This window comes from Rhea pennata, chromosome 13 (assembly GCF_028389875.1).
Source record: "Rhea pennata isolate bPtePen1 chromosome 13, bPtePen1.pri, whole genome shotgun sequence".
Taxonomy (NCBI): domain Eukaryota; kingdom Metazoa; phylum Chordata; class Aves; order Rheiformes; family Rheidae; genus Rhea; species Rhea pennata.
Window position 1 is genome coordinate 5,287,599 of NC_084675.1, and position 24,119 is coordinate 5,311,717.

General features: G+C 40.6%; 2 protein-coding genes across 2 annotated transcripts in view; both read right to left on the minus strand.

Moving 5' to 3' along the window:
• The window catches only part of LPCAT2 (lysophosphatidylcholine acyltransferase 2), a 34,118-nt gene that overhangs the window by 7,186 nt on the left and 2,813 nt on the right, over positions 1–24,119 (minus strand). The window contains exons 2-11 of the mRNA XM_062586691.1: positions 19,220–19,359; positions 17,944–18,161; positions 16,476–16,588; positions 13,771–13,831; positions 12,824–12,882; positions 11,448–11,482; positions 8,936–8,990; positions 5,621–5,703; positions 4,954–5,079; positions 3,679–3,832 (exon numbers count right to left, since the gene is read on the minus strand). Coding sequence (XP_062442675.1) covers positions 3,679–3,832; positions 4,954–5,079; positions 5,621–5,703; positions 8,936–8,990; positions 11,448–11,482; positions 12,824–12,882; positions 13,771–13,831; positions 16,476–16,588; positions 17,944–18,161; positions 19,220–19,359 — 1,044 coding nt within the window. The remainder of the gene's footprint in view (positions 1–3,678; positions 3,833–4,953; positions 5,080–5,620; positions 5,704–8,935; positions 8,991–11,447; positions 11,483–12,823; positions 12,883–13,770; positions 13,832–16,475; positions 16,589–17,943; positions 18,162–19,219; positions 19,360–24,119) is intronic.
• Positions 1,002–2,349, minus strand: CAPNS2 (calpain small subunit 2). Its single transcript, XM_062586692.1, has one exon. The coding sequence runs from the start codon at positions 2,106–2,108 to the stop codon at positions 1,362–1,364; it is 747 nt and encodes a 248-aa protein (XP_062442676.1). The 5' UTR covers positions 2,109–2,349; the 3' UTR covers positions 1,002–1,361.

Below are 24,119 nucleotides of genomic sequence, written 5' to 3' on the forward strand. Positions count from 1 at the left end.
ATAGTGCAGGTGAAAGAAAATCTGAGCAGAAGTTTTTATTTTTCCTAAGTTGTAAGTAAAAGGCTTCTGCAGGACTTCAGCAATTTAGAAAATACTTTCACCAAGTCTAACTGCAAGATTTAGAAATCAAAGCTATGGAAATCTAGAAATGGAATGTAACCACAGTAGCCCATTAATACTCAGATGCCCTCCAGCTATTGCTTGGCATTTCTGTTAGGCACTGATGTCTCCCAGGGGAGGAGCAGGGGTATGCGGGTTCCTGTATCTGGTGTGTGTGTGTAGTGCAGGCTGCTACACTCCTCTTTTCACATTCCATTCAGCTAGCACACACCCAAGACAGTTTTCTTTTAAAGCAGCAGAGCCATGCTGAGAAATTTTCCTTGGTTCACTGTGGTGAGAGAGCTGTTTATCCTCAAGCATGTGGTCCTTAATTGAAAAAAATGTACCTTTGACAGATCACGTTACTCTTTGTTCTATTACTCAAAAATAGGCATCGTTAAAAACAGAACTGCAGCAACTGGCTCAAGTAGGACACTGTGCCCTGCTGAAATTCAGCTCTGAGGGCCTGAGGTTGATTTTGGCTGGCTGGTTGCTGTGTGACTGCATTATTTCAGCAAGCTTCTTTAAATATAAATTTAGTATTTTAAGTTGTTTTCAGTAGAACTATTCTACGGTTTCAAGTAAAGAGAGGAAAGACTAGTTAATAGAGTTGAAGGAAGACGGAAAAAAGCTTGTGAAAAGAGCCTTATGTAAGTTTTCAATTTCGCCTTCCTGGCCAGCAGGTAGGATTGATGATATTATTCATTCATGTTTTGCTTTAGCAGAAAAGTATGAAAAAGCAGAAATAGGAAGGAAATGAAATATGATTATGTAAATTACTTGATTACAGTCATCGTAACTCAGATTCTTTTCCCCTTGTCAGAAATAACTGCACAACTTAAAAATCCACTCCACTCTCTTTACTAGTGATTGCTTTCCAGGCAAGCAGAGCTTTATTCCAGCTTAGTGAATGTTGACAAATTGGAGCAGTAATGTCACAGAACCCCAAACCCAGAGCTTCTTATAAAGAGTTGTACTTGCATACAAGCCACTCAAAGAAAAAGGTATGATCCTTCAACATATTCTCTGGTTTCAGAGCTTAGAGACAGTTTTCTGATGCAAACTTAGGCTTCTATACCCCGAGACAATCTGTGTAAACCCTTCAGTGAAGGAGACTAACACACACACAGCAGGAATCACAGCACTCTAAGCTAAGCCAATACCTCCAGCAGTATCTGCCTTAGAACAAGGAAAAAGCTACAGTTCGGCAATATAGGACTCCTCCCTGTAAACCTTCCAGCTGGAGCGTATCTGCTAGGCTCTCATGAATACATAGTCAGCTGCAGCCAGTCTTGGAGGGTCATGCTGATCTGTCCGTCGCTGTCGTGGTCCAGGGACTTGAAGGCACGGAACATGCCATCCAGTCGCACCAAGCAGCTAATGAAGTTATTGAAATCCATGCTGCCGGTCTCGTCGGCATACCTGCGAGTGACCATCTGGCAGAGCTGCTCGCTCAGGTGGAACCCAGCAGCCCTCAGGGCCTCGGGCAGCTGCGCTTTCCCGACAGCGCCCGACTGATCAACATCGTACTGCTTGTACACGCACTGCCATTTCTTGATGTTCTTCCACAGATACTTAAACTCTTCAAAGCCTAGTTTCCCAGTTGTATCGCTGTCCATAATAGCTACCATACTACGGCATGTATCTAAGCTGAAGCCATCTGTCTTCAAATCTTGATGTCTGGAAACCACTCTGTTCAGGATGTGCATTAGCTCTGTGGCACACACTTCCATGTCATCTCCAGCCAGCTGGACAAAAAGGCGACGAAACTGTCTAACTTCCTCGCTCTCGTAAGCTTCCACATTCGTAACATGGCTGCGAGGAGGTGGAGGTGGCTCTGGAGTATACTGAGCTGCTGCTTCACTTATGAGATTAACAAGCCCTCCAACAAGTCCTGCAACATTGCCTCCTTGCCCACCTCCTGTTAGGAGCCCCCCGAGGCCACGCACAAGGTCCGCTCCACGGCCACTGCCGCTTCCTCCGCTCAGCAAAGCTTTAGCAAGGAACATCGTGAAGATTTGTTGAAGGGAGTTATGCAGATCTGATTCTTCTGTAACTCTCTAGAGCCGTATTGCGTCTGAGCTGGGTGTGGGCAAAACACAGCTTATCTGCATGCCTTAAATTCAACGCGTCTGTGCATGTCTCTAGTTGTCAGAAGTCTCTCAGATCTCTGTAGTTTCCACCAATGGCTGAGGAGTTACAAAGAACTGCTCTCTGTGCCTTTGTTGCTTCCTTCTTCCCCATTTTACATGATTTGATAAGTCTTTTTAGAAAAAACAAACAAACAAAAAAAAAAAACCAACAAGGCTCCGAGCTGCAAAGAGAAAGTCTCAAAATATGTCTGCTCATAACTGAAGCAGTTTGAAAATAGTCTGGCCACACTATTGTGACTATTCCTCAGTTTAGCTTCTTTCCTCAAAGACGAATATAGAGCAAGCTTACTGGAGTCTGATCTGTTCCTGCAGTCTTATTCCTTCAACTTGTTAGTGATTTGAGCATTATACTGCTAATTCTAGTCACCAAAGCATTTGTGCCTGACAGGGGAAGGGAAAGGTTATTATTATGGTTGCCACACTATATTTCTGTTGTATCCATACTGGGACTATATGTCCGTAGGAGCCAATGGCCCAATGTGGAGAGACAAGAATGAAGATAAGACAAGTACCTTGTCTGCACAGCTTTAGTGCATTCAGCAAATATGGAAATACATTAGATCCTGATCTGTTTTAGGACTTATAAATCCTTTATACCTGGAAAAATCCTGAAACAGTTTTAATCAGCATGTATACCATAATGCCCTCCAAAGAAGACATGTACTGTGAAAATAAGCTTGATCAGGAAAAAAAGATACTGAGCTGGCAGAGCTCCTAAGATAAGAAACAAACTCCAGTTCATAAAAACTTGCAGTATAAGATGCTGCTTGCGTGGTAGCCCAGGCTGGATGTCTAGGAGACGAATTCCAGGCTACTCTCTAGACTTTGAGGCTTCTTGTGCAGTCAGAGGGGCTCATGCACAGGGCAATTTATCCCGTCTTTAGAGAGAGGTCTAAAATGGGAGGGTTCACCACTGACTATGGAGGAAAGCCTAAGTGATCAGGTTAGCATAGGCACATGCATTTTTAATGGCTGGAGACAGGCAAGATGAATACTTACAACATCTAATAGCATCCTTACAAACACAGCAGGAACATATTCTCTAGTTAGTACAATCTGCCTGAAATTACATACTTGCAACAGCAACAGTTACTTATTTAGCTGTCAGAGTGTAAATGAGCTTGAAATTTGGGTAGGCAAAAGAAAACATTCAGAAACTAGCAGCACGGAGATCATCATTTGATGGTGGTGCAACAACTTGTTCTGAGAGATGGCTGTCATCTCACAAACAACAAACTGACAGACCTTTTCCCATTGAAACATAAAAAAGATAACTATAAAAGTCACCTATCTTGCCTACAGGAATTACTAATCAAGAAGCATTTACTAAGCTGGACATAATGACTCCAAATATCCTTTTGGGATGTGATTCTTAACAAAACATTGCCAACAAGATTTCCAGTCAGTTAACAGGCTAAATACTCACCCTGTCAAAGAGTAGGAACAGCTCTTTGAGGACATCAGTAATAGGCAGCTTCAAATACTCTGCAAACTCCTCAATTCCAATTCTTCCCCCTTTGGAGGCACTTGCAATAGCAGCAAAGGTATCCAGCTGCTCTCTGACATGATTCCATTTTAGGCTACACAAACATGAGAGGAGATATTTCTATATGCCAGATCTTGGACAGATGGAATTTCAGTAGGAGTTATTACAGTGTTCAAAGACAAAAAATAGCCAAACAGAGCACGTGTGTTAGAAATGTAGTACTTTTAAGCGGGTATTTTGTATGAAATCAGCAATCAAGGACTGCCCCCCCCTGGTTATTAATAATAAAAGCAGGCAGTTATATGCTTTGTTAAATCAGAATTCCTTAGAGTTACTTCCAAAATCTAGAATCCTCTTTCTGGTAACCAGGCTAGTCCAGCAAAGAGCTTCTACTGGCCATAAATTGGGGTGCAGTATTGTTTTGCTGCATCATGCCACATTGAGTATCTCCTAAAAAGAAGGGAATGTGTCTTAAGCCATAGCTAGTTCTTTACTCAAACACTAATATTGCTTCAGCCTGGGAAACGTATGATCCATTTGCAGGAATACAGCACAGTATTCTGGTAAGAATAAGTAGGATGGAACTACTGAAGATATATCCAGAGAGCACTGGATAAATGGATTTGTGGCACATATGTAACAAGTCTAGAGTCACTGTGTACGCTCTGCAGATGTCATCACGGCCATGCCAGGCTACTAGATGGAGTACCATTAAGTAGGTCATTCCTCAAATTCCATGGACTGTTTCCAGAGAGAAAAAGTCACCACCACTAGGGAAATGTGACTGCACAGTGCAACTAAGAACAAGAAGCCACTGGCTGAAGTCTCAGGCCAGAAAGAAGGGTTTTTTACTTCCTGCTGTACATTGCCTGTGCATCTCTGTGTGAGCTCTTTAGATGAGGCACAAGGATTCCCATCAAGTGCCTAGAATATGTACTGCTCTACCTTCCCCACCCTTTGGTGAGATACATAAAAGGCCAGAAAAATGCATTTTTCTCTTGTAACATTGTCCAGAAATACTATTTGGGATTAGTTTTTATTGGAATTTCCTCATCTCTGATTTCCATATAATTTATATATATGTAAATTATGTATGTAAATACATTATATTATGGAGGGTCAAGTCAGCTGCCAGGTAATTTATCCTTTTGTAGATGGCCATCAACAACTGCAGCACTGCAGTAATTAAGATACTAACAGCTAAACCTCTCCTACCTGAGTTTCTTGCTGATTTTGGTGAACTCCACCAGCCCAGCCTCCATGGGTAAAGTCAGCTGTCCTGCTGAGATCATCAGTCTGCAATCTTCAAAAGTATGATCAGTCACTGGCACGTTCAAAGCACTGAAACAAAATTAGGGAAAATCAGCTTCTTATGTTAAAAATGCTTTTAATTGATTGCTTCCCTTCTCACCTCCATAGTTTGGCCTTAATGCTAACATACAAAACAAGCGATAATTCATTCTTGCACTGCTACAGGTAGGATTGGGTGCTGCATACCATTCTGTGAAACCATACTGTGAAGCTACATTACAGTAGTGTTAAGATGTCCTAAGATTTATTGTCTTGTAAATGTAGCCCAAAACCTAGAGAACAAACATCCCACTTACTCTTCTCAGGCAATGAGGGAGCAATTTATTCCAGTTTTTCAAAAAATTATCTTCCAGCCTAAGACACCTTTCTTTATATTCTATATAAAACCAATCAGCATGGTATGGTACAGGAATTTGACCCTAGAAAAATTCCTTTATATAGTAGCTAAAACTTGATGTGTTGTGGGACAGTCTAACAGTACCTGCAGTGCTTTGTGGCTAGGATATATTTGAAACTGCTGGATACATAAAAGAAAAATTCTCAAAGAATTTAGTCACAACCAAGTACGTACGTTGCCATCTTTTGTCGGACTCTGTTGGCAAAAAGAATAGGATCATTTTTTTCTTCCTCAGTAGGAACGTGGACAGGCAGAAACTGAAAGAGATGAAGTGTCCAGTCAATCCAAGTTACTCCCTTGTTAACAACATGGGCAAATTTTTTTCGTTACTGGTTGGAAGTACGGGGAAAAACAGATCAGCCATGCAGTGATGGAACTGGGCACTAGAGGGCTCAACCACCCTAGAAACCACTCAGCCTCTTCTGCGCCAGCCACACAAGAGAGATTTAGTCCACACCTGTCTGTAAGAGTGGTAGGAGCTGCTTTAATATGAAAAGGCAAACTCCTAAAGAAGTATAGTAAATGCACAGTAGTTAGAAAATTAAATGCTACATCAGTAAGAATATGAGTCTGATGTACTATATGCTCCTTTTAAAAGATCCTTTATAAGGGATGTTATATACTGGAAAAGCGTGCGTTAAGATTTTAAAATACGGGCTGCAGTCAAACTTGGTACCTGTTAATTTAACAGGTGACAGATAAGTTTCCTGTATTTTTTTTCCTCTATGATAACAATGATAAGGAATCTGAATTGTGAATTATAAGCAGAGCACTAACTGTATACAAATACTGTAAAAGTCAGTATTTATTTTGGAACCCCAAGCAGAGAGTAAAACAAACAAATCCCCCAAACCCACAAAACAACTCCCCCTCCAAATGCCAAGCAGAAAACACTCCAGATATGTAAATGCAAAGAAACATTTATGGTTGTGGACTCATGAAATGTTAACACGTAAAGAGTCAGATGCTAGTAGAGTAGCATTATGCTAGAAATGTGCTGTAAGTGAATTGTGTGTGACATGGCATGAAACTGCACCTATTTGTCTGTAAAGCAGAGTGTGCGGACAAGTGTTCTGTAATTTTGACTTCAGTCTATCTAGCACTTCTATCTAGTATTGCTCTGTTTGCTATACTTTTTTTCTCAGTTTTGTCTACTAGTATGCTCTACCTCCAATACTGCCTTTAAATCCTAGAGTATGGCTATTCTAGAAGTGTAAGTTGTTGCCTCCTGTTAGCTGGAGACACAGTTACTAAGTATGGCCAGTATGTTTCCTCAGTTATATGCTAGTTGCTGGTAGTGCAATAATGTACTGGTAGCTCTTTCCTATACAATACAGTCTATCCTCAACTGCCTTCTTTCTTTGTTTTCAAGGAAAGCTGCCTCTTTTTGATCATGAACAGTAACTTTATGGAATCCATTATCTGTCGAGTAGCTGTAAAAATTTTCTGTTTAGTGCTAAAGCTTTTTCTCCTGTAAGGATGGAGGAGTTCAGCTTTCTACATGAAGGGCTCAGATTTCACTCCTTCTACAAGCAGTTGCTCGCTTTGTTCAAGTCTGACCCATGTCCCTGCTTATCACAACTCCCCTGCAAATGTCATGTAACTCTGGTAAGTTGAAGAAGCGCAGACTCTGTACAGACACAGAGAACTGTGTCGTCATGGGATAAGATGAAGTCAAAACCCTGATAAAGTTTATTTACACAAACCTGTCCATGACCTGGTCATTATTTTATTTGAGTCCTGCTCAGACTGCAAACTTAGATTTCTGGTAGGTGAAACAACATCTCTGTGTCCTTCAAAAGAACCCTACAATTACTAAGAAAACCAGTTTGCCAAGAACCATAGCTGGAGGTGAAGAGTTTGATGTCTTGGCCTCCTGAGGTGGTATGCAGGAGCTCACTCACACCCACAGACACTCCTCCCCCAGCTGCTTTTCTGGTGATACCTACCAACTTGTACCTGCCCTGTCAAATTCCAGCCCTGTAAGAAAAATTCTTCACAGCTCTTTGAACAGCAAAAATACCTCTCTGATCCATTTTTTAACCTAGTCTCTCTTCTTATGCAATTTACCAAATGCTGTATCTTCTGCAGCCACAAAACTCACTGCCAGGTTCGCTGTTTAATCTCCAGTACAGACAATTTGCTAGAATATGACTAGCAAACCCAGACACAAACATGCTCCATTGGACTACAGGAGTACATCAGTGCTCGTGAACAGCACTGATGTAAATGCAAAGTGTTGTCATGGGATAAGATGAAGTCAAAGCCCTGTGTGAAGTGCTCGTGAACAGCATGTAAAGGAGCAGAGGAACATTGAGTGGAGAGGCTACTTGTCCACAGTATTTGGTAGTAAATGAAGTGGCCACTGCTAAAAGGAGTAATCCTATTCCCTCCCTCTCCAGGTAAACCTGCCCCTTTCTCTTTTTAGATATGGAAGTACTTTTGTATTGATGCTAAGTAATTAATTACACTTCAGGCTGCTTTGAAAGATGCATTACGTTTCTGTTTTTATCTTTTGGAACTTGAACTCAAATTCATTTTTTAACAGACAAATTGGAGTTCTGTTCTGAAGTAGGGAGAAGTAGACCTTCTAGTGGAAGGGCTACATTAACTACTACTTGTTCCCACATATAGCAATTACATACACATATGTCCTTCTGTACAAGAGCTTTAGGAGAATCAGATCTTTTGCTGTTATTGCTGTTAGTAGCAGTAACTCTGCTTTCCAACTTTGCTGAATTCTGTATTTTGCAAATTAACAGCAAAACACATTGAATTTCTCCCATTGCCCAGGTCCCTAAATCAACTTAGTCCACACTGACAGTCCTTTGTGGCCTATCAAGAAGTGTGAAGTAGGACACACAGACAGACTGATCATGCCTCAGTAAGCTGGCTCCTCACTCTGTGTTTTGAATGTTGACTCTTGGATGGGGAGAGAGCTGTCACTAACAATTTTTGCAGTGTGTATGTTCTTCCAGTTGTCTTTTCTGCTGTGCAACTGATTTTAATGAACAAGGGAACAGGCTCATTAAACAAGGCTCAGCTTTCTTCCCAGGAAAAAAACTAAAGTCTTTAAGTAAGCTCTTAGCTGCAGAAACCTTTCAGAGTTGAGTGGCAGGATGGTGAAGAAAAGGATAATCTGGAGAGAGCAGGGAAATGAGAAGGTGGGGAGAGAAAAAAAAAATACCTTTTAACATGTTAAAATAATTCTTAGTTGAAACATTTGTAAAATGCATGTAGTGATAGCAATGGTTTCATAATGCTTGAAAAATACAGGCACTTCTGACAGCTTTCATTTAGCAACTCATCAGGTTAAGAGATACATAGGTAAGGACAAATGTAAATATATTACTCTGTCATTCTGTTCTGGTTGCTGAGACATTTGTTTAGTGTTCATTTTCAGTTACTAATAACATGAATAATACAGTCTATTAAAGTATAAGCTCCCCAGTTACTGAATTGTAGAATAAAAATATTTCTAGTTCTTACCTCAACTTCTACTCTTGTGAAAGGCTGACACAGCGTCATTAGGCACAGCTCTTTGCTGCAAACAGGGAAGAAAGAGGAAGAAAAATACATTTTACTTACTTTAAACATAGTTTTTACACATCAGTAGATGAAACTTTTTAAAGCATCAACCAAAACACAGCTGATACTGGGCAAGGTTGTTAAATACCTTGCAGGCAAGCTTCCTGAACTGTTGCTCTGATACTTTTTTTTAATCGGGCTTCTGCATATACCCACTGCTCTGTAACTGGGCAGGCAACTTGTTGTCTTTGCACTTGTCATGCAGGTTAATAGTACCATATAACTCTTCAGCTAGCAAAATGCATATGTTATTTTATTTTTCTTAAGAGGTGAAGAGGTACTGGATTTTAAAGCTTTAACAGCTTTGACTCTGACAAGTAGCTCTACTTCTGTATCTTTCCTTCTCTCATCTGCAAAATTGGACCAGCAACTTCCTTCTCAGAAGCGAAACAAGGAATTGTTTATAGCTGCTCGCCATTTTGCACATTATGTAGTGTGTACAGAAGCTTGTTAATGAATTGCCAGTATGTCTGGGACCTTCTGTGCTGTAAGAAATAGTCACTAATTTTAACATTAACAAGTAGGGGGAGGGAGAAGCTGGGGAAAAGGATAAATGTAATTACTTTCACTTCTGACTGGCTTGTTCATTTCACTACAACTTTTAAGCAGAAATACACGCTCTTCACTTTAAATGTTGTAAATTATTGCTTATCAAGCAATCTTCTGTTCTCATTTTGGATTAAAAAGAAAAAGAATAAGAAAGAAAAGAAAGGCAAAATGTAGTGGAAGAACCAAGCAATCCTTTCTGCTGTATGTAGGAAGCCACTCTCAATGCTTGATTTTGTAAAATGTAGTTTTAGGCATTCCTTCCAGTAAGATACAAAAGCAGGAAAGAAGCAGCAAGTGAAAGCAGAATCTGTGTCCGGAGGTTTCTGAGGAGACTAATAGCATCTGTCCTGGCAGCAACACTCAGAGCGTGACCGTTCTGCACATAGTCATCAGCAGACCTGTGCAAGGAACTTTCTGCTCTCAGTCACAGATATCTTTGTTACGAATCTTGGGCTTCTGCACTAACCATCCCCTGTCATGATTTTTCCAAGTTCTTCCTTTTGACCTTCTCACAGGTTTCAGTTTGAGCCCTCACTATCCAACCACCATGCTTAGAGCAGTTCTCAACTTGTAATGAATAGGCAACCTCCTCCTTTCCACAGAAATACCTCTGACTTCATTTCTTTCCTCACCAATTTCTACGCCATCTCTCGTATCTTAAGGACGCCCTCCTATTCTTTGCAATCTTCCAGCATAAGTTCTTCACAGGGAGAAATCTATAGTATGCTATTGAACTTGCAATACAAATAACAGTTAATATGTTGATAATTGGATGGCATAAGCAAAAAGTTATTGGGAAACTAAATAAGAGGTTGGCATTTTCAACTAGGTCAGCTTTCATAATGTCCATTCTACAGGTGCGTTGGTTGTGCTGGTACTAGGATTAATTAACAATAGCTTAAAAGGCAGTTGCGGTCTCCTCTGGTAGTTCAGTTATGGCTTGAATACATTTGAACATGAAAAAAAAAATGCTGCCTTAAAAATTTTAGTCACTTTGTCAATCAGTACTGCTGTATCTTTTAGATACACTACCTGTTCCACAGGAAAACATGGCATAAGTATTCTGCAAATCCACATATTGTTTTAATGAATAATTATAAGACAAATATTTTCCATACAGTAGTTTAACATTTTCAGTACAGTTTATAAAGATGGGGTATTTTTTAGTAATTTAATAGAATGCTTGAGTATATTAGAGAGCCACCTGTGTTTAGAGCTAAGCAAAGATGCATAGCCTAAAGAGTCTATTGAAACATTCATTATTGTTTCAATGTCGAACACCATACACAGCCTCTTTGCTAGGATCTCAAAACAACAATTGCTTTTGTTTAGTCAGGCAAGATTAAAAACCTAAAGAAGAGTCCCAGAACATCAGAATAGAAAGAGGGGGAATAGTCATACTTGCTTTGCATAGCATAATTTACTCCTGTGTAACTCTTCAAATGAGGTAGAGGAATGGATAAATGGAAGGCGTAAAATAACGTTTCTTTTTTCGGGTTTGTATACCATACAGTAAATTGTTAACATCTATGGCTTTTAATGACTATGCTAGTCCCCAAAAGAATTTCAAATCCTTTTCTTGCTCTAGTGTAACATGTATGTGTAAAGGCAAAACATAGAAGAAAGTGAAACAACAGAGGCAGAGCTAGAAACAGCTCTGTTGCAGACCCTCTCCCTAGCCATTAAAAGCCAATCAGATTGAAAATCTGCTGCAAAACAGTATTATCCCCAAGTTTTCCCCTCATAAAAACAAGACTAGAAGAACATGTGTCTTGGCTTAGCTCAATCCATTTGGCAAACTATTTAGCAACAGAGAAAAAAAAATATATCTATATGTAATTTTCAGTAGGATTAAGAAACTCACAATGAATAGCCCTGCCATGTCCAGGTCACGGTATCCTACAGAAAACAAACAAACAACGCAGAAATATATGACAAAACTAGATGAATGCTAAAGAACCAGTAAGTTACAGTGTAAATCATGCACAAGTTTAGTAGAAACAGATGATGGTTTTATAGGCCTGTGGTGAAAATAAAAGTGTTAATATGACTAGGATTCCTTGTCTTAAAAAATTGGAAATAAGCATGACAGACTTTGGAAATATCAATAATTGGGAATTAAATTTATGTAGTTATTTAAATTTTTTAAAATTTTCATTCTAATTCAAACAGTGGAAGTGTGTATGGGGGGGGGGAGGGAGACCCAACAACCTAATAAGAGTTTTCCAGAAGACTTCTCTGGTCCCTTTAAAGAGGCACCCTCATAAATAAGCTGCATTTAGTTTTCAAGGGCATCACAGCCTGGGTAATCTATCATGCCTTTTCTTTGCTTTTTTTCCTTTGCCTTTTCTTTTTTCTTACTCTATTTATTACTTCCTATATATCACCTTTACAATGTATATTGCAGATCCTTAAATCCTATCAGTGATTGCAATGCCAATCCCCTTCAGCGGTTCAGGTCGCTGATTTGAAACTGACCTCCAAAAGGATTTAAAAAGAAATCTGTACTCCGTTCATGGCATGAAAGCCTTATAACAACAACAACAACAGTACTCTTCTCTGGGTTTTCACCTTACAAACCATTAGGAATGAAAAGTTTGGTCTTTTCTGTATTTGCTGGATGACTAGCAAATAAAAAGTTAGCAAGTTGCTGGACTTGGGTCCCAGCATTACACCTGTCAGTGAAGCAGAACCATTGGCCTGTATCCCTGGGAAACACTGCTAGACATTTACTCCGCAAAACGGGGGAAGGTCGCACAGAAAGATTCATGCGCAGAGGTGCCCTGCCAAGCTGCCTGAAGGAGCAGGGCGGGAGGTGCTGCGTCCTTCAGCTTTGCTTTCGTTCCGCTGGCAAGCCCCTCTGCAGAAAAAATACTTTACACTTAAACAAAAAATGATACGTAGTAGGGAAGTTGTTGTCTGAATTTTAGTGTTCAAGAAACAGGCGCTGTGGCTTTGCAAGAAATTTCTAACTTCCGCCACAATGCTTCTCCCCCCTGCTGCCACTCACTCTTCTTTAGCTCTAGCTAAGCAGAGAGCCTGCAGCACACTTTCACAATCAGAAGAGCAGCTGCAGCATGCTGGCCCTCAGGAAGCCTGGCTTACTCCAATGCTTTCCAATGCTGATGCTTAGGGCGGCAGATTCCTCACTGACAAAGCAAAATACCATCTCAGATACATCTTAAGTCAGAATTTTGCATTTCAGATAACCAGCTGGTGGTAGAAGAACACTGTACGTACCAGCTTGTTGGGGTATCGGAGCAGCACAGGTTGTACAGGAACTCGTGGAATGAAGGCACCTATAACCATAGATGAGTGCTAGTAAGACTGAGCTTAATATAGCAGTTGGAAATTTTAAGTAATTTATGTAAGATATGGTATCTGTCAGGAGAATTTTTTTAAATGCTAGAAGAGTGGAGAGTTAGTTGCTTTGTTTTAAATCAGCAAGGTAACTAGCGAGATGTCAGACAGAAAAGTGCTAATCCCCATCTCAAGGAGAAAGCTGCCTCAGGTTCTTGGACTGTTCAAATTTGTTTTCTATGCATTATCTCCCTATTGATTGCCATTCATTGCCAGGATTAGATTTTCGTAAGGCTGATCAGCATTTCCTGTTCCCTCCTCTGTTCTGATCATCTTGATAAGTGATAGGGATCTGCATGTGTAGTACTAGTTTGATACCTAGGACACTGCCCACAGTAAGAAGGCCCAGAACTTCAGCGGAAGTGCGATACAACAGCCTAATGGTCAGTGATGCTATCAAGTACCTATCTGTGTTAAAAATAGTCTATCTGCCTATGTTGCTAAACACTACACAGAATAAATTTCATAATTTGGTTGCTAAGTCTTGCATAGCAAAGATTTACAGGAATTTAAGAAGGCATGACTGTAAGTTGAGCTCAAAGCAAATTGTAAGTAGCAGGCATTTTGGTAGTTTATCTCATAATAGTCAAGCATTTGAGGAACTAAAATTACAGGGCATATTAGAGGAAAACTGTACCTAGAAAGAAACTCAATCAACTAACCAGTGTACAACACAGACATTTTGCATCCTATAAAATATCAAAAATTAGAAAAATTAGCTCAATAGTATAAAACAATGAAATTGAAGTTTTAGTGATGTAAGACATTACTACAGCACTTGTATTTTACACATTATTTTCCAACAAAGAATCAACAGAATCTCTCACCTTGTTTAAAGGTGATCAGACAAGATCGGTTTGTACAGGTGCCTTCTGGGAAAATTAGTATCTTGAATTCAAAGAGAAACAAAACAAATACATATTCACTTCATAAATGAGTTATACTCTAGTATCAGTTACATGAAGCTTATGCAAGCTTTGCAATATGTTACACTGCTTCACAAGAATATTATCACTGTGTCAACGGGAACTGAATGCCTTAGTGAAAGATGCCCACAGTAACAGTCATCTGATTAACCTTGATTTTGAAAATTACTTTAAAAGAGAACAATTTTGGGGAAAGACCTTTTCCAATTCAGAAATATGATATGAAAGGCTTTCACTGTTTCAAATGAAGTTTTTAGTGTTAGTAATACTATGAGAATTGTTTCTCCGCCAGCAGCTGCTTACTGAACTGCCGGGTACAGCACACATCAAGGAGTGTGGGCTGCCCCAAAGCACACAAGGTACCTGAGCGGTCCCAGGCGCAGACGCTGGCAGCAGGAGTCAAAGTGCCAGCTGCCACGAGACGATCACAGTTTAAGGGGCAGCAGCCAAAGGCAGAGAGAGGAGATGCCACTGCACCCAAAGGCATTACACACTTCTGTGTAGCCTCAGCCCCCGAATGACTCACACACACCCAACACCCAGAAGGCTTCAGAAATAGCTTCTGAAAGATATTAGATGTTCAGTGAGCTGCAGTGTGACACACTGAATTCCCCTAAGGAATACAGAGCAGCTGTATGTTTCTCATACACTCTCATAGCACTGCAGGATCTACAAAATTTCTGCACCAGAGCTGGTCTGGATCAAAAGGATGCTGAGGGTGTGCTCTCATTCCGTCTGAATGGACGGGTCAAGGCTGGATGAAAGAAGGCATCAGCAGCTCATACCTGAGAGCCACGGGCTGTTTTAAGGTATCACAGAGACAGAGCTGAAGTGCAGGGATGCCTAGAACAACATATCTGTTTACAGTTAGTTCTGCATTAGGAGTTCTGTATTCAGAAGTGCTTTGCTGATGCTGTGGGTACAAAAATGGATGTTTCTGCTTGGCATATGTTGTAAGCCACGTATTAGTGGCTGACCAAGCATTAAGAAATCATTCCCTCCTTCTCCTTCGTGCTGGTAGAGGTTTGGAAGAAGCAACAATCAGGTCATCATGCTCTCAATAAGCACCAGCGTTGCCCAGCCTGCTGTGTTCTAAGAAGAAGGAATTGGGAATCCATCTGCTCTTTCTTTTTACTGTACCAAGAGAATTCAACCCAGGTCCTCTGACAGGCACATGGCAGGCATCATCTTGTGATCATGTTTCTCAAAAAGAGAGAGGAGTAGGAAGATGTGGCCAAAGCACAAGACTAGGAATCAGTCAGTGACACCCCCAGTTCTCCTGCTGACTCGATCTATGAGTCACGTAAACTGGGAATCTCCAAGTGTATTTATGCCATAATATAGATCCAGTTTTTATTCCAAGAGTAGAATTGGTGTAAAGCCAATTCTTCTTACCTCCCCATGCTGTTCTCAGCAGAGGTTTAAGTTTACCAGAGCTTTGCTGGAACGATTTCATCCATAACTGCTTAGCAAATCATAAGCATCAGCACAGTTTCTAAGCACAAAAAAAAAGCCTTCCTGGCTTTGACATATGCATATTTAAAATCCTCCATACCCTTGAAAAATTGAAAAAAAGAAAAGATGGAGTCTCTAAAATGTTTAGGGCAGCTTAGAAAAAGGTATTTATGAATCAAATTGAAGTATCCCAAACACTAACTAAAGAGCATCTTGTAAGTGAAAATGCTTGATGAAATAAATAAAGGCATTCTAGGAAAAGTGGCACGTGTCGGTCCCCCCCTCCCCCGAGGCTGGCAAGCAGGGACACTTGTGCATTCTCTGTTTCTGGACAATCCATATAAACCAGAGCAGTGCATTCAAGTCCCACAGTAGAAATCTCTGCTGCTGGAGTCTGTTTTTCCCTAGCCTGTTTTAATCTTCCTCAAGAACTATTTATTGGAATGTAAGTGAAGCAAAATTTAACTTTCCTCAGTCATTTAGGAAGTAGCCAACTATGACTAAACAGATCTCATTTTCACTACTAAACCAGTCACTTCTTTGAGCTTTTTGCTTTTTATTTTAAGGAAAATAAACTACTACAGAAAGAAATCAAGAATTAATTCAAAACACAAAGCATGAAACTATATACAGATCCATACAAGATATCTTTGGAGAAAAGCAAACTGAGCTCCACCTTTAACTATCAACCACAAACAAAATCAGTGTTTTCAGCTTAAGTACCACTCACAGGGCAGCTTAGACCATGAGACTGGAGTAACTCATCTCATCCCCTACCTGTTGTGAGCGCAGCTCTGCAACATAGCTTCTCGCACACAAGCTAGCTTGAGAAAAGTGACTGATATATAAAAATGCAAGTCATCTACTACACTGAAGATAGCATATTAAGACTTAAATATGGAAAAGAGTCCAGAGCACCTGCATTTTAGAACAGCAATCAGTACTGGCTAGATTTTAACGATTTATTGTCAACAAAACTCTTCCTGGGCACCAGGCTCTTTTCTTGCCTTTCTAAACCAGCCACATACCCAAGAGGTGACCTAATCTTCATACATCAGCAGAATCCCATTCACCTGGGCACTGCCTGCTACTGGGATTCAGTGTGTATCGAAAATGAATGCATTATAGAAAAATAGCAGTATATTTATTACCTGTGGCCACTGGCCTCCTGATACTGCCCGGTTAGTTATCTCAGTGACTGTATTCTTTCGTGAATCAGGGTCTTGACGTGACACGGATACAGGCTGAAGAGAACTTAAAATTGCTGTGAAAGAGATCCAAATTTTATTCATCTTACACTAGTGTCCAGACTAAATACGGGTTCCAGGTGCTCTTGTTACAAAAGCTTGGTGTTGTCACAGTAGGAGACAGACTCTGCACGAAAAGGTTTCAGACTAATTAGATAGAAAATCATTATTGTCTTCGTTCTTCAAAAGGGCAAGCAAGGCACAGACATACCGACGCTGCCAGGCGAGAAGCCTGGCAGCAGGCAGAAGCATGCCAAATTCTGGCAAGCCAAGTACATTCTACTTATGTTGTTTATCATCTTTCACTGAGCATTTGCACAGAGGTCTAAGGAAGCAACACACTCAGTTATCTGCTCAGGGATTGCGTTGTAGCCTGTCTGGCCATACCTGGGTGTAACCCATTCAAGATGCAATAAACAGGAGTTTAAGCCCATGCTGAAGGGGTGAGTGAGACGCACCTCTGCGATACAAAGCATACACGGCTGTGTACATGCTCGTGTGTAAACAGTAGAGAACAAAACTCAGTTGGTCTAGAGTCCACACCTGAGCGTGTGAACATAGCAACGAGGTACAAGAAAACAGAGGAAGAATTATCTCCTATGTCCCATTTCTGAGCTTTTAAGAGATCAGTATGTTTCCACTCAGTTTATTTCCCACAAAGTCAATTTTCTATGTAGCTTACTCAGTTTCATTTTGAGTCAGTGGTGGCTTTTTCTTTTAAGAGTCCTATAGGGAGAAAAGATAACAGCTAGCAAAAATCTACAGCTGATTCTAGTAATAATTCAAACAGGAAATCTTTCTGTGCCAAAAGGAAGAGAAAATAGAAGCATGACTCCTCCGATCTTTTCCATTCTCTGCATTCTCTTTAATTCCTTCTGTTCTACTCCCATTAAAAAAAAAAAAAAAAAGTGTAACAGTGCCTGCAAGTTTCAATTTATGAACATGGTATTTTTCAGGCTGCTGTAGTTTGGGTCTGTTTTGGAACAACCTTCAGCAATTGGAGTTTTTCATTTGTGGACCAGACTGTTAATAGATGGCAGTCAAACAGATTTTTCAAGCTACCTAGGGTGAGAATTTTCAGAGAACATTTCCAGTTTAAGCAGTTATGAAACAGGCTTTCAATATGAAGCAAATTTAAAGTGATATGATATCCTGTTTCTGAAAGGAAACAGCATACTTTCAGATGTTCTGACCAATACAGAAAGATATTGCTGGAAATTATTTGCTTTGAAAGATCTCAGTAGTGTCTGCCTGTATCTTTAGATAGATAAAGGCCTATGAAAGCCTGACCCTAAATCACTTTCAAAGTTAAGATTTTGGGCTCGTGTCGACTTTTTGACTTTGAATATTTTATTTTTTCATAAATACTTACTGCCAAATAGTGGAGCTGACAGGTTTTCTGCCCTAGACACCATTGACGGCATCCCAGTTAGGGCAGAAATGATGGCATCAAAAAAGCTTGAATGAGGAGCTGCAACAAAGATTGGGGCTTCCAGCGGAGTTGCTATTTTCCCTTTCACTTTAACTCGGAAACCCATTATGAAGAACATGGTACGAGTTAGGCATGAAAGGGCTGTCTGGATCATCCTCCTTTAAAAATAGAAACACAAGAGTATCACCCATCTTATAGTTAGTATTTCTTTCACACTTTCGAACAGAAGCCCATAAAAGTAAGCTTTCTCAGTGTGCCAGGCATAGTAGGGTAGCAATCCTACTGACAGAGAGAGCGCAGGGGACTGTAGCGAATTTTAAAGATATGGCAACACACAGCACCTTCCAAAAACACCCTCCCAGGCATACTGGTTCTCCTGCCATATTTTATAGCATTGTAGTATGACACCATTGGCAGAGAGGGGTAATTACCAGATTCAGCGTCCTTCTTGTAAGGACTGTCTGAATCACATTAATTCTGATACTCTTCTTTTACTACGAGGTTTAAGCAAGTGAGATTAAATGACAGTGTTCCCTTACTGAGGAACAGGTTTCCTAACAGGACTTTCCTTAATCTCTTGGCCTTGCTAGAATTCACTTCCCATTTTTCCTTTTTCTGCATGTAGATGCAAACTGCATCTAGAAGTTACTCTGAGGCCAAAAGTCAAGTGACTAAAACCTCGAATCCACACATGCAGATGTAAAATAGCCCTTTGAGGGGAACGTAGCTAAGAGAGGAGCTGTCAAAGCTACTGTTTTCACCGTTGAGAGCGTAGCAGGGATAACAACAGCTACACAAACCTCAGCCTCCTATGCAACATAAGCTTTCTTACTTAGTTTCCTTTCTCAAATATTCCTAGCTGCATTATTACTAAAATCAGTCCTGGCTGACAGATAGTCTTTTTTTGAAAGATTTTTTTTTAAAAAAACATTTTATTTTAGACTCAGGACATTAAAAAAGCATTTAAAATGATCTGATACTTATGGAAGATCAGAGAAGCTTCACTATTACTATAAAATATACTCATCAAAAAGTTGCTTTATCTAAATGGGTAAAGTATGTTCTTACATAAATTAAGATTTGATTGAGGATTCCCTCTTTAATCGAAAGGAGAAAAGGGGTGTAAAGAAAAGTTTCAGAATCTAGTTTTGTGGGTTTTTTTTTTTAAGAAAAGAGGCAAGCGTAGAGTTTTCCACAAGCATCAGTCACTTTTTACCTTCTCCATCCTTTAAGTGGTACAGATCCTCTTCCAGGGTGGCGAAAAGTCGCAATGGATGCAAATACCCATGCCAGCAATAAAATGAATGCAATGCATGTGGCACGGAGCGGTAGCAAAATAACCCCTAGAAGAACAGTCTGGAAAAAAAGAAGGGAAAGCGTAAGAAATGGTATCAACAGGACTTTGATATCTCTTTCGTTATATAACATGGACTTTAAAATACTTACATTACTGCTACATGATTTAATAAGAAAAGCGTTAATGATTCCAGCATGTATCACCTACCTGAAAGGGGGAAGCAGTTCTGTGTAGCCTTTTACAAGTTAGCACTGAAACCACTGGGGTTTTGAGCTTGGATACTGTTGAGCCTCAACAGCAGGCACCACTCTTTGGCTTTAGCTCACACTCACACAAGGTCACAAGCATACAACCAGCTGATATTTGTATCCACTACTGAGCCTTCCGCCACAAACTGCAACCTGGCCATGAGCCAAGCAGGACTGCTAAGAGGATTAAAATGTACTTTTGTCTTCCTAAAACGACAAATCTTGCATTGAGTCACAGCTAATGCTGCAAGTGCTCCTCACTACTACTGCTTGGAGCAGTACACAGGTGAAACAACTTAAGCCTCCCTAGCTGTGACTTGGGATTCACGCAGAAGGAAGCTTGTGGTCAAAGGCTTGGGTTCTGCCTGCACAGCACCTTGGGAGCCTGCCGGAGCTGCTCCTGGCTGTTTGCCACCACCTGGAAGGGGTTTGCTCGCCACTTGCCATACATGTGTCGTAGGAGCCTTCTGACTATGGAGATCCCCTTTGAAGGATCTTGGATGTTAAGCTCTTTGCTAGGACCTCCTTGAGTTTTTCAGAATAAGTTGAGAAAGCTTAGTTCCCCCTCCTCCCCCCAGTCAGGACACTCTGTTATTAGCTTGCAGCAGCTGAAGTATACTTTAACTGAAGCAGCAAATGGTTGGGAGAGATCTGCTGTGGACATAGCCAGCCAAGGCACAGCCACACGGGCTTTGGTAGCAAAGTCAGCAAAAAGCAGATGCAAGCTCACCCTGCAGTTACTGCTCCCTCAGTTCTTTAGGAACAACTGTTGGGGAAGCAGGGGAGAATCGCTAACGCACCCTTGTTGTGAATAATCCCTAAACACCATCCCCAGCCCCGATGCCAAAAGGGATTTCCCACCTGTGTCACACCTGCACAGCTCCATGAAGCAGGTGTACTGGCACAGTGCTAATAGCTAGCTATGCTACAGGGCAGGGCAGGAGGAAATTCTTAATTGCTTTACCCTAGTAAATTAGCTTAGAAATTATATCCTGGAGGTTGGCCTTTATGGCGCAACACAGCACTGTGCAGACTGAGCAAGCCCAGGTCCCGGAAGGTAGCTGAGCCGTGGCAGCATACCACATCCTGGGAGAAAGCCACAATGTCTCACTCAAGCAAGCCAGTAAATGGTTAAAGTCCTTTTGGCTCAGTATTTATACATAAGCACAACACAATATGCACCCAAAGCAGAATTGTCATAGTGAATAGTTTTTATTTGGACTATGTTTCTAAAAGTCCCTCAAACTTAGTATACAGGTGCACTGGTAATCACAGACGGCCAGCTCTGCCATTTCAGAACTAGTGTAAATGCTATTCAAGGAGAATTATGCTAGTGTAACTATTTTGGAAAATATTTACCCCACCATGCTGTAGTAACACTCTTTGTTCTGCGGCTCTTCTGATGATATGTAGCACATATGGTGAATTCATCTAAAAAGCTTGCATGAAACTGCATGTCTTTTGGGGAGGTATCAGCCTAACTACCTCTACAACAAGAATTTCATTCATTACTTTTAGTCTAAAGTTTTACACGTCTAATCAAACAAATAGTTACAAGTGATCTGCTAAGTTACTATTTTGAAAGTTAAATCTGAATGCTTCATAGTCACAAAATGCCAGCAACTGTCAAGTGGATTTTAACATGGTGAAGGAATGGGCAAGTTTTTGTGAGTATGCAGTGCCAGATCAGATAACGAGTTTGGATTAGGCAGCCTGTGAGCTCCACAATCTTTTTTAAAAAAACCTACAACTGAGCAACAGTATTCCTCTCTCAAAATGAGCCTTTCTAGTCTGCTCTTCAGAAATGACTACTTAACTGTTCAGGAGAAGCAAGGCTATGAATAATAAATGACGTACAATTCAGTTCTGTTTTATATACTTGAACTATTATTATTAAGCAATATACTGGATTTTAGTTTACCTCTTCCCTTTAAAGGGAGCATGTGTTTGTGGTACATCTGGAAGATAAGCATTTTTGAGTATTACTCATCCAATTCTTTGATGTACTAGGTTGGGTCTAATTTTCCTTTCCCAGACATAGTCCTTTCCCTTCACCCAAATTCCTTCATTCTTGTCATAGTATTGTCTTACTGCAGTTCAGCATTCAAGAGAGCTTCTGTCTATGGTCTCCAAGCCTGCAGTACCAACAGGGACTGAACAGGAACTGTGGCCCTTCAGTACTGGGGTCTGTGCTCCCAAAAACACAGTGACAAGGTACCAAACACAAAAGCAGATATGCAGTGTAAGTAAATGAGGATGAGAAGCATGTACGCTGTGGTGCTGCCTACATTCTGTAAGCACTGCAGCATAGCAAGTTTTCAGGAGAGATGTGAGCATTTCCTATAGGTTTCATGCAATGGAGAATTGTGAATGTTAAATTTCACAGCGATGATTATTCTGTTCTTGAAGCATACAATGCTTCTGCTATAAAATTTGTGTATGACTACCTATGAATGTATAACCAGGATGAGAGGCAATGGGCACAAACTGAAACACAGGAAGGTCTGTCTGAATATAAGGAAAAGGGTTTTTTTACTGTGAGGGTGACAGAGCACTGGAGCAGGTTGCCCAGAGGGGTTGCGGTGTCCCCCTCCTTGAAGATATTCAGAAGCCATCTGGACACACTCCTGGGCACCATGCTCTAGGTGGCCTTGCTTGAGCAGGGGCATTGGACTACATGATCTCCAGAGGTCCCTTCCAACCTCAACTATTCTGTGATTCTGAAATCCTGTGAACCACAACTTCATGGACAACAAGAAAAGGGCTGTTCTGGATCACAGAAGGGGATTCAGTAGCTGAGTCTGAGAGATTTAGCCTTGGGATATTTATTGTTCTCACCTTCTTTTGGTGCCTATCATGAAGAATGTGAAAAAGCCAGGTAACAAGTTAAACCAAACAAGATATGTTGCTTGTCTGCTGAAACCCAATGAATATTCTTTCTTCCATATGTGTCCTCTTGTAGACGATCTACAGCCACAGCTCAATACTTCATCTCAATTCAGTAAAGCAGAAGAGGCAAGATGAGCATAAGCCAGTGTATTTTGGCTTAAATTACCTTTTATCTTTCTGAAAAAAGGGGAAGGAATATATATGCACTGACCTACACTGAAAATAAAGGGTGCAATACCAGAAACAAAAGAACTGCTCCCTCAAAACTTTGATAAATTCATTAATCTATTTTAGGCAGATACACAGGTGGTACTGATGTGCTGATGCAGGCTATTGGCTTTCTGGGTCACTGTGTAATGAGGCAGAACAGATTTCTGCTCCATCAACTGCAGAGTAGGGTAAGAAAAGGACAAGAGAAAGGTCAAGGTAGATTAGGAAAGAAAACGTGCCGGAGAAAAATACACATAAAAAATAAAAGTTTCAAGTTTAGAAACTACTAAATAGGATCAGACGCACTCCACTTTTTCAATGCAGTAATTATTTTGAGTCATCTGAAGAACCCTTCCCCAAGTTTGGAGTCACCTGTATACTTTTTATTTAAGGTGTCTACGCTGAATGCATAACCTGTCACTGCTGCAGCTAGTAGTTCTTGCAGTGCAGGTCCCAGTCCTGCTGCAGACTGCTCCTCAAGTGACACATGGGGTTACATTGTCAGTGATGTCAGGAGCCAGGGAAGGAGAAAAACAGGTTTATCAGAAAGCCACAGCATCCAGTTTGAATTTCAGTTCAACTTCAGTTGTTGGCAGGTTATCGAGGAAGCGGCACAAGAGCAGGCTGGGAGCCTGGACACAGCCCAACCGCAGCAGAATGCCCCGACACCTGAAACACCGTGAGCAGATGTGCTGCCATCCAAAGCAGCATGCACATAGCACAACAGAGCCTTCCAGGCGCGTCCACGGTACGCCCTTGTTCCCGGCTGCCCATCTGCCTCTTTATGTCAACATTAAGAATACTCCTGCTTTCAATATGCTGTTTTTTCCCACTACATACTTGACCATTGCATTAGTCCATGGAGCACCTTTTCTGAATAAATCTGAATCATTACTAATAATGATTTAAATACTATTTGTGCTTTGCAGTGCAATTCTGATATTAGGAGGACAAGCCAGCAATCAGGATGAACAGAACTGAAACAAAAAAACATCCCAATAACAAATTGTCACCCATTTAAGTCAGGAGATGGAAACTTGAAGGATTTGAATAAATTTTAAAATCTTGTTTTGTGCTTGCAGATGTTTAGCATAGGACAGTTGATCTGTGTTTTGCATACAACAAAGAACGAAAATCTCACTGTCTAAGTAAACTATTAGCAACTTAAGGATTTGCAAAAACTTGTAAAATCTACTTCACTTTTTGGTCTGGCTACATGCTGTTTTTATAGCTGAAGCAGAGTCAAACGCAAACAGCTAACCTGTTTCATTTTCCAGCTCCATTTGGTAGGGAATTGCAGCCTTTACATTTAAGGAGTTCACCAACCTGTGAAAATACAGCTTTGACCTCCAGAGAGGATTTTGAAAGTACCTGTTTTTATCAATGTTTGTTAAAGGAGTAATCCAGCTTGGGGGACTATAACAACACAAGCAGAATGAAGACATACTACACTTGATTTAAATGGAAAGAGG